Raw genomic sequence first — 10659 nt, forward strand, 5'->3', positions numbered from 1 at the left:
TATTTTATGCCGTTTCCTACCGGTGGTGCTGGCTGTAGTGTGCTGGCTTTTCCCAGCCATTTCAGCGATGGAGTGTGACAGAGGCCAGCCTCAACCTGCGTCTGTGCTCCAGCTCTGAACGCTGTTTAACACGAACCATCGCACCGTTATTTTCTGCTTCCAGCAGACGCTTGTGGAGTGACCCTGGGAGCACCATTCCCCAGGAGGAACCCTCACACCTCCCTCCTAGCAGCCCCCAGGAATAACAGAGAGGTCTGAGCCCACGGTCTGCAGAGTGAGTCAGCTCCCTGTTGAAGGTTAAGGTCACTCAGCACCTCACACACAAGCAGCTTGGCCCCTTGACAGATCAAAACCTTGGAGAGAACTATCAGGCTGATTGATAGATCAGCAAGGAAGGCTTCATACAGGACCAGGTTTAAGAGCCCTGCACGGAATTGCCCGTCAGAGAGCAAAACATCCTCCGACACTTGCGATTGCTCCTGAAGAAGACGGTCATGAGAGAGGACTTCCCCTCATAAGCCAAAACAGCCGAGGACAGAATGGGGGAGTAAGCACATTATCACCTCTCCAGAATCATCAATAAATTAGTGTGAGAACAAAACTAAAAAGTGCATGTAATCACAAAACCTTTAAAGCAATGTCAAAATGAGACGATGCTTACAAGGACATAAAATTCATAAGTAAAAACATTGTAGATCACTTAAAATCCACTCGCCCCTGATTTCAGTTGTCAATTTCAGAGACCAAGGCCCAGATTTCTAACACCTATAAAGTGCATCGGGATTACAGCTCTCCCTGAGGGGAGAAATATTCTGGGAAATAGGAAAACACAGAAAAATTCTAAGAAACTATGAGCTCTTTCTGAAGAGATGAGTGACAATACGCTAACTGTACTCTCCTAAATTAGTCTTGCGCTTTGTTATTTTCTAAGTATATAAATAAATTCTGGTACAGATAAGCATTCTTAGACCTTTCCTGTTTGCTTGAGTAGCACCTAGCATTTAAGTCATCACCCTGCTAATGTCTTGCTTTTCATTTGCAAACATAACCTTTAGAGGGGAATGTAACCTTTAAAAGAGAATTCCACACCCTGCAGAGATCTTTTTTTGATCCAAGCTGCCTGTCAGACCCACATCACCACTTCAGCTGTGACCTGGTCTGATTGTGCCTGATAGTTATCCCCATTTGCATCACTTGGAGGAAGAGCATCTGCATCTGGATTTCAGCCTGTCTGCAGTTAGCCAGTAGTCCTCCTATATGACACTCCTCCAAAACATCTCCCATGTCCCTTACTAGCAGCTTTCACAAAAGGGAGCAGAGTGGTGCCTCCTGTCTCTTTCTGAACGGTCATATGCCTGTCCATCCATGGGCTGATGTATACACTCCTACCACACAGGCTGCTTCTATGCCCAGGCAGATGCAGTCCACGTTGCAAGGGGCTCACTGACCAGGAGCACTTCCATGCTAATATCCAGTGGCATTGAGGAGCAGAAGAGTTGTCCTTGTTAGTAACCATCTCCCACTATGAGTAATAGGAGATCCCATTCCCTGAAAGTGCACGTTCTTCTCATGACATACCAAAAAACCCCCAGCATATGGTCTTTAAATGTCACAGACTACCCTCCCGTGATCAAACCTGGTTTCCAAAATTGGTAACATTGAGAATCAAAACCTCTAGGGCTCTCTGTCTAGACCACAGCTGCCTGACTTTGGTTTTCTTTGTTTTCTTCCTGAATGTTCCAATTTGGCACCTCCAGTGAAGAAAAGCTATAGCTCACACCAATTGCAAATAAGCTGCAGAAGAGATGTGAGACCAGTGGCTCATTGCTGACCATCACGCAGCCCTCAGCAAGCCAGCACCCAGCTGAGGTTTCCCTCCAGAAGCATCACCTCTACAGCTGCAACAGCACACCCCGCTCCTTTTGCAAAATTTGGGACACATTCTGGACAAACAGATGCTGGGGTGAGCAGGGCTTACTGCCCAGTCCTCCCTATGCATTTGTAGGTGTCTCTGTCCACAGTGTCCCCATTGTGCGTGTTTATGCCGTGAAGTAAACATTTCTGCTTTCACTTGAATAAGCTCACCCAGGATAACAGAGCAGAAAGGGAATGTCACCACGTCCTGTTTTCAGTGCCTTTTCCTCCACAGACTTGAAATTTAATTGCTAAAACATTTACTGCAGTGGGGGGCGGGGCAGGAAGGATGTGGAAAAGGAAAGGCAAGCCTTAGGGTTTTTTACCCCTGATCTTAAGCCTATTTGTTGACCTGTATAGCTCTGGCTACACCTAAACCCTGTTAAAGCCTAGCTAGCCAGCTCCTCATTTCAATCAAGCAGGTGAGCTAGCTCAGCTGGCCAGATCCAGCTAAGGGCATGTCCTCTTCCTCGGCCTTGCCATGCTCCCTGCTAAGCCCCTCACTGCACAAGTGCACGCACCCAGCGCAACCCCGCACCTCGTCTCTGCATCCAGTGCTGCACTCGCCTGCACAATTTCTGTCCGCTGTATGACAAAAAGCAATGTGTGCCTGGACACAGCCTCCTTCCATTTAGGGAGTTGGCTAAAAAAAGTCGTACTGCCCAAAGTGAGACACAATCCCCATCTGCGCTCCCTTCCTCTTAGCCTTGCCCATGAGCTGCCATCCTGAGCAGAAGTGAGGTGTTGCCAACAGAAAGAGGCAGCAGGAGCCAGCTCCTTCAGGACATCCCCTCCTATAGTGTTCTTAACAGAGTGGGGAAAATCAGTCCCTTCCACCCTGAGGGCCTTGCAGTATGGGCAGGCATACACTCCTACTTGGAAATATATACCTGTGATGACTGTTTTCCCACCCGCTAGAGGCTTGAACATTGACGTGAAATCCCAGTGCGGATTTACAGTAGTAGTGATGTGGCTGGAAAGAACTATGCCGGTGCATTTTGCTAACCTCTAAAGCAGCAGCAAACCGCCTGAGCAAGATCTCCCTGGGAGAAGGAAGAAGTTTTGCACTGGGCCTCCTCTGTAGTTCATTAGTGGAGTAATCTCTATAGAAAGAAGTGGGAACTGGCTGAGATGGGAACAGAAGAAATGCTCGTACATGACTAATGACTGGGAAACACGGGGGCTGTGGCAACTGCTCATTTCTTCATAGCCTTGGCAGAAGGCAAACATTTTCCATTTTAGTTTGACAAGCAGACTAATCGCAAACTTGTAATTCCTGGTACTTGAGGAGCCTTTGCGCACCAATGAAGTCCCAAAACACTTCAGTACACCTACCCCTGCAGAAATGCATTTCTTTAAATGACAACATGTCATTAAAAGCTCCTCAAAATGCAGCAGCTTTGAGTAGGAGTTTGGAAGCATTTTACTGCCTGTTACAATTAAATTTCAAAATGGTGGATGAGACTTTTTGGTCAGTAAAGAGATCTACAGTGATTCCTCAGCTCAATTTCAACAGCATATTGAGAGCCCACACACACGTTTTAAGCGGCATTCATACAAGTGGCCAAACAGAGGATGGTTTACCCTTCTACTCCCAGTGACAAAGGGTTTAGGGCAATATTCATTGTTTTGGGAAACCTGGGGAGATGCAGACTGTTGCTGCATGTTCCTCATTTGTTGCTGGGCAGCTCTTCTCCATCTCTCTTATCCTCTGGGCTGTTAAACCGCTATCTTTCACACATCCTTACTGCAACAAAACACCCTGCAAGCGCATGCAGTGGACAGGGAGAAATTACCTTTTTTTCCTCTTTCTGTCAAAGCTTCTGTCAGAGTGCGAAGGGACTAAGCAAGGACACTGTTCTTCTCCATGTCTTGTTTCAAGCTGAGCACTTAACAGGACAAATGGAGTCAGCCTTTAGCCCGCTCCCAGCACGCTGTGGCTCAAGGCAGTGGAACAGCTTAGCTTTGAAAGCTTTGGAGGTTTCTCTCCTGTACATGGCCCAAGGCCCAGCTGGTACCTTTGTGTCTCTGCCACTCAGATCACCTGGGCTCATTGAGCCTCCTAGGACAGAAGACCTGTTCTGTCCTTCTTTTTTTCTTATGTCTATCCATGGCCAAAGTAAGAGGGAGGCAGAGAAACTTACCATCTCCTAAAGGGGGGAAAACAGCAGCTGTCCTAAAAACAATAAGAAAAACCAAGGCACGAACCCTCGGCCAGTATCAGCCGGCTCGATGGCAGTGACAGAAATGTAGCCCCAGTGGCATAACCTGTGCAAGGAACTGCTCCAGCCCCTCTCATATGGGGAAAGGTTAGTTAGAGCTTCATAAAAAATTCAGCAATTGCTGCTCCCTCTGCTCCTCTGTCTGCCCTTTTTCCCTTTCCCTCCACTACTTATTATTAATCCCACCATGAAGGTGGAAATAAGACAGGATACTGCCATGCCAATGACAATAATCACACTAGATCAACAATTTGAGGGTGAATTGCGTTGTTTATCGCCTTGCAAGAGGACAGCACAAGGACCAGCTGTGCTTTCTCCATCCTGTGCTTGACTGCCATGTTATCTCCTGCTCTGAGGGACTGTAAAAACTCTGAGACAAACATTATTGCTTTGCTTACAGGTTTCTCTGCAAATGCTGGCTGACTGTTATTTTCTGAGACAGCTGGCAAGCAGAGGAGTAAGAAGATTTATTCCCAGCAGGTGCAATAGGATATGTTCAAATGATCATTTGTCCACCTCAGACCTCACACTTTGGCAACAAATTGTTGCCAGGTCTCAAAGTGACATCATCTACGGCGTGAAGACTCGCTGCAGACAGGGCATATTGGAATGGGTCCCTTCTGCTGAACTCCTGCCAACAAATAAGCCTGAAATATGCCAGCTGTGCTGTAGCTTCTGATGACCATGTAGACTTCCCTCTTGCTTTCGTCCACCACCACAGGCCATTCAACCTGCAGACGCAATTGTAATTCACGCACATGCCTCTAGGAGTCATCACCGCCAAAAATGTTGGAATAAAATGGCTATCGCTTTGCAAGATATCACCAACCACCCTTTTGCAGAGTGCTAGACTTTTTCCGCTGAGATGAAAGTACAAAGTGCCAAGCCCCAGCAGTATTAAAGGTCAAGTGACTCAGCCTTCAGCACAGTTTCCTGGGGAAATTAGGTTTATTGACTTCCGTATGTCCTGGGTATGTCTGTCCCTTACAAGGCTCACCCAGCAGGGGTTGGCAGGCAGCACGCATCCTACTTCAAGTGCTACGGAGTGCAGGGGGTGACCTGGGCTCTCTTCCAGACCCTCAGGCCAGAGCATGAGGCTGCAGCCCCCCCAGTCCACCACAGTCCCCCGGCACCCCTGCTTTTCCTTCTTCTCCATCTCCTGCGCAGAAGGGCTGTCCTTTCCCACCCTCCTCCCCTGTGAAAGGTGCTGCTGTCACCAGCCTTCCCTCCCGAGCAGCGCCAGCCACCTGCTACGACCAGCATCATTTCAGATGGCACCAGCTGGCATGAGCCAGGAATGGATTTAGCTCGATAATTACCCCCGCAGCCTCCCTCTCCAAGCAAAATCTGAGAAGCCACTGGGTTCCCGTCCCGCCGCTGACGCACGCAGCTGCGTCTTCCAGTGTCACAGGGTGCTGTGTGAGACCTGCTCAATTAAACGGGAGCAAACTGCACTGGGCCAAGGTCCTCCGTGCAGATCCACCACCTGCGACACCATTGCGTCGGAGGGGTCGCTGCCAAGTTTTACACATAGCAGAGGACTTTGCTGATATCTTGAAACCTTTACATCATCCCAGCTCCAGTTTGCTCAGCTCTAACTCAGGCACCACAGTGCTGGGCTGTGTGTGCAGCACCGGTGGACAACTCCTCTGATCTGGATTGCCCTCACAGAAAAGCCTGACCTAAAGCAATGGAGCACAGAGACCCTTAGGCATGTCACTGCAGAAGTAGGGACCTCCTTTCAGAGCCAGTTAGACATCAAAAGAAGATTTTTAAAAGGCAATCTTTAGCAGTGTTTTGTTGCCTGTCACTAGACCAAGCTAACTGGCTTTGCCACGTGTTGCTCCTGTGATGATTTCTTAATAAATTTTACTGTTCTCCTCAAATACTGAAAGAGGAAAGCCCTGGTACATTCTCCCAGCATCCCACTGTACCCCAGCACTGAGACTCAGGAGTCCTGCAGCAGCAGGTGATGCAGCAGGCATCCCAGGTACTGCTTACAAAGCAGTAGGTGCTTTTTATCAGTCCACATTCCCCCTTTTTCCTCTGCTTCCTTCTGCTGATGCTACTGTGAACACCTTTACAGAAGATAGCTAGGATGAGAGTGGCCAGTGAGCAATGTGCTCCAGTCATGCACAAATGAGAGCAACAAAGTCAGGTACTGCAATAGCTTTCATTTCACAACTCCTCATAAATCAGTTCCTCCAGCCATATGATTTAGCTTCTTTAGGGTGCTCAGAACTGATTGCAATAGCCTGTGGATTGGCTGCCAGACCTGCTCTGTGATACAAAACCTTTTTCCAGTGAAAGCTTTAGATGCCTGCGTTTGCCCTCTGCCTCCTCTGCCACGCTGGAAATCCACACCAGATCTGTGCTTGCTGTAGGCCTGGAAGAAGTCCTTCAGTATCCTGACTTTTTTTTTTCCCTTCTCTCTCTTTCTCCCTGAACATATGCCCTTCAGATTGTCATATAACTAATCCTTTTAACTTTGTCTCCCTGGTCACTTCCACTGTTGATTCAGCCAGACATGAAGTGCCAGAAATCTTAAGATAGTTCAAAGAAACAGAAACGTTTCTGCACACATGGACAAAATGAAACATTTACAAGTAGACACATGAGAAAAGACATCTCTGGTGATTAAACAGAGCACAAATCTGCTTAAATTGAGTCATGATTCATTAGAGCCTCAGCTGAGCGAAAGGAGACTAAATTAAATCAGGGATTTAAATTGTCTTTGCTGGATGTATAACACATTAATAAGATACCAAGCTCCTTTTAATAGCTGAACTGAGCCAGGGTGTGATGCCACAAGCTTCCTTTTTAGATGAAGAAACCAAGCCTCATGGGATGTGATTTATCCAGCAAATGTTGCAAAACTTGGAACAGGACATAAATGCCCCTGGTCACAGCCCAGCACCCTCCGGCCGAGGTGCACCCAGCCAGCAAGAGTCCCTCTGGGAGCTGCAATGACGGTGACGATGGGACCTGCTGCCCCGGCACAGGGGACAGAGTCTCAGCCTGTCACTCCTTGCAGACTGTTACTGCCTGGTTTTCCTAACATGCACCTTTGGGAGCACAGGTGGGGAGCGCTTCCCCAAGCATCCCTTCATCCCTCCTCCCTCCCTTGGCCCTGGAGGGTCTCCCCAGGAGAAGAGAGGAAGAAGGTGCAGATGGACGAGGTGTCTGCCAGAGAACATTGAATCTTTCACTCCCATTTATTGCTGCAACACAAACACTGGTTTCCTTTTCTCCTAGTACCCAGTGGCTCAACACTGCTGGAAAATCACAGTGGCTTTGCTAGATACACAAACTGCTGCCATAAACGGACTCTGAGCACAATCTTATGGACACAACTTACATGCTTTCACCGACAGCAAGGCTGATGGAAAAAAATAAGGAAAAACAGAGGAAAAGGAATCTCTAAATTTTTACTTTTAAGCTCTGAGGGGAACGGCTAGCACAGACTGCTCAGGTAAAAGACACCATGACCTAACCCCTCACCATCCCCCAGCAGAGATACCTCAGAGGCAACGGCATAACCTTCCCTCTATGGCCACCTCCTGCCGTTCGCTCTGGAGCCAGGCTGCAGCTCCCAGGCAGCAATCGTCCTCCTGCCCACCCAGCCCTGGCTGCCACTGCCAGCACAGTCAGAGATACGTCATTCCCAGGGACCAAAGTTTGACACCAGCTCCCTGCACGTCACTTGCGGCCCTCCAAGCAGCCTTGATTTCGGCGGCTGCACACAAAAGCCAGTTCTGAACCTTTGCTCTAGGGCCAGGCAGGCGCTCTCATTTATCTTCTCCTGAGCATAGATCCTGGGTAAATCTGATCAGGTCAGACGTGCTGCTCAGGGCACAAAGCTGCTGCTCTGAAGAGCCTGAAGCCTACAAGCAGATCCAGTGGTCCCAGCCGGATGGGGGAAGGATGGTGGATTGAAAGGTTGGGATAGGCACCGCTTTTCAGTTCAGTGTTTGCTCAGGGCTTTGCCTGCTGTGCCCTGCTCTGTGTTTCAGAGGGCACTGGTCCAGTGCAAGCACCCAGTTAAAAACCACAGCGGGAGGCTCATGAGACAGGCAGAAGCCAGAGCCCACGGCTGTGCTAGTAAATTTTGCAGTGCACCTTGATGATTTCCTAGACAACCCCTCTAAGCACACTTCGTATTGTTCATCACTGCATCGGTGAAAGTTACTGTCAGGCTGACCTTAAAATGTACACACTCCTAGTGTGCAGAGTGTATGCTGGAGCCAGACCACAGCACATCCATGGCACAATTACAGATTACACAGAGGATCTCCTAGGAAAGCATCTTAAATGGCCTTTCGCAGCCTCATTAAAAAGCCACTACATTTGCCAGCGCTTACCACTAGTAGTAATAGTCTGCAGTTCTCTGATGCTGACATTTCAGGAAAAGCTGAATGATAGCTTTGGGCAAAAATGTTTGTTTGTTTTTTCTTTAGTAAGCACAATCATTTCTGCTGAATCCTGTCAGATCTCAGAAGGGCAGCCTGCCACCAATTTTTTTATTACCTGCAGACTTAAATGCTCACTACTGGAAATACAGAGAACAGATAATACAGTGATCCAGATCATCAAGTGCTATCAGTCAGCTACACTCGGAGTTTACACCACCAAAGTCGCTGGCCCAAAATTGAGCACCAGAAGCCTCAGCTGCAAGGACTTAACTCTTTATTTTAATCTGACATTCCTCTAGTGACAGAGCAGTCTTTGTGTGGGGTGCTTGGCTTTGGAGAGCCACCCTTCAGATCAGCTCACCTTTCCCTAAAAGCTTGATGCTGACACTTGATCATACTCATTATCCCAATTTGCTCGTGACTCAGAACAAAACAAATGCAGAAAGGAAACCCAGCCACCAAAGCAACAAGCCTTGCAGCAGCAGTCCCATTTTGCTGCTGCAATCCCACACCGGGATGGAAGCTGCTGATTAGAGGACGGGGATTTTCCTTACCTCACTGACGATGGAAGAGTGGGGCTGTTCATACACCCAGTTATCATGGCAGGGGGTGAGCGGCGGGTTGCCCGCGCTGTGATTGCCGTAGGGGACGAGCAGGCTGGCACAGCTGACGGAGGCGTCCCACACGACGTCCAGCCTCTCGCACTCCCCGCCGGAGGACCCGTTCCCCAGGCGCAGGGGCAGTACCGTGAAGTTTCGTTCCTCTTCCAGCGTCCAGCCGCATCGTTCGCTTAATTCAGCTGCCCCAGGGATCCTGCACCAGTAGTTGCCAGGTGCCTGCCCAAGGAAAACCACGCTGGCGAACAGGAAAGAAAAAGTTACACCCGTCTGGCAAAGGAGGAAGAAGACCCTCTTTTGAAATCTTCCAAACTCCCCGGCTTCCTTCAAAACCTCATCGAAAGATGGCATTATGTGAAGCCGTCTGTCCACTTGCGGCAGTCCAAGAGATGGCAGAGTTTGCTTTCACACTTTGCAACGACTGCTGGCACTTCCTAGAAATGTCACCGTCTCGCCTCCCCTCGCTCCGCTCCTCTCATGTGCGCGCACACGCGCGCACGCACGGAGACACGCGGGCGTGCAACGCTGCCGGTAGCATGAGCGGAGCCAGCACCGGGCAAAGCTGCAGGCAGGCACGCCAACGCGCGCCCGAGCACACACGCGGAGGCTCAGGGCATGTCAAGTGGCGTGGGGCTTACACACAGCCGGGGAGGAGTGCGATTTAAAGCGCACAAACATATTGTAGGAGAGGAGGGGCGTGATTTCCTATTCATCCCGAATGTTAAACAGTTTATGTAATAAACCCAGTTAACTCCTTCAGGGCAGGCGAGCTGCAAATGCCAGCTCCCACCGTGGCTGTGATAAACTAATAGGTGCAAGGATAAAGCAGAGAGTTAAATGGGAGAGAGCGCAGAAGCTGTTGGAAAAAGCAACAGTGAGTGATGCAGCCTCTCTGCTGGATGGCAGGGGCAGGAGGAAAGTTGTTTCAAAGAGAGCTATAAAGTCTTTCCTTCAGCAAATAGAAACGAATACTGTGGCAACATTTAATTACTTCCCCAAAGCACTACTTCTCCATCTGTACAGATTTAATTTGCAAGAGTCTTTCCTTTCTGTAGTATAAATAAATTGAGGCTCACAAACTGCACTAGTCCAAAACCCTGGATTTTTTTTTAAAGTTGGATCTACCTGTTCAAGAAGGCTTTTATATGACCTTGTTAATTTTAATTTCACAAAGTCTTCCAAATATTTAAAAGAGAAATGACCAGGTTTTGTTCCTCAAAAATGAATAGAAAACAAGTGAAAAAAGCTGTTTCTCTGAGTGGGGGGAGAAGGGAAGGGGGACTGGGGTGCATTTTGTGTGCACATAAGCACATCATGTGCAGAATTCCCTGAATCAAATCAGACATGCAGCGGCAGGTGTTTTGCACTTTGTTCAGGATCATGAGGTCCATGGGCACTCTAGTCTCTTGCGAGAAGGAGCACAGGGACAGCACCTATCAAAGATGTCTTCTGCAATCCCTTGTCTCTGGTTACCTACAGCTTTGACCATGGATG

The 10659-nt window shown here is 48.7% G+C and overlaps 1 protein-coding gene across 1 annotated transcript in view; it reads right to left on the reverse strand.

The window, feature by feature from the left end:
• SLC22A3 (solute carrier family 22 (organic cation transporter), member 3) overlaps positions 1–9516 on the reverse strand; it is a 32897-nt gene extending 23381 nt beyond the window's left edge. Inside the window, exon 1 of the mRNA XM_010584484.1 lies at positions 9103–9516. Within this exon, the coding sequence (XP_010582786.1) occupies positions 9103–9516 (414 nt within the window). The remainder of the gene's footprint in view (positions 1–9102) is intronic.
• Between the last annotated feature and the right edge of the window lie 1143 nt (positions 9517–10659).

The sequence above is a fragment of the Haliaeetus leucocephalus genome, unplaced genomic scaffold (assembly GCF_000737465.1).
Source record: "Haliaeetus leucocephalus isolate CR32 unplaced genomic scaffold, Haliaeetus_leucocephalus-4.0 Scaffold992, whole genome shotgun sequence".
NCBI classification, from domain to species: Eukaryota; Metazoa; Chordata; class Aves; order Accipitriformes; family Accipitridae; genus Haliaeetus; species Haliaeetus leucocephalus.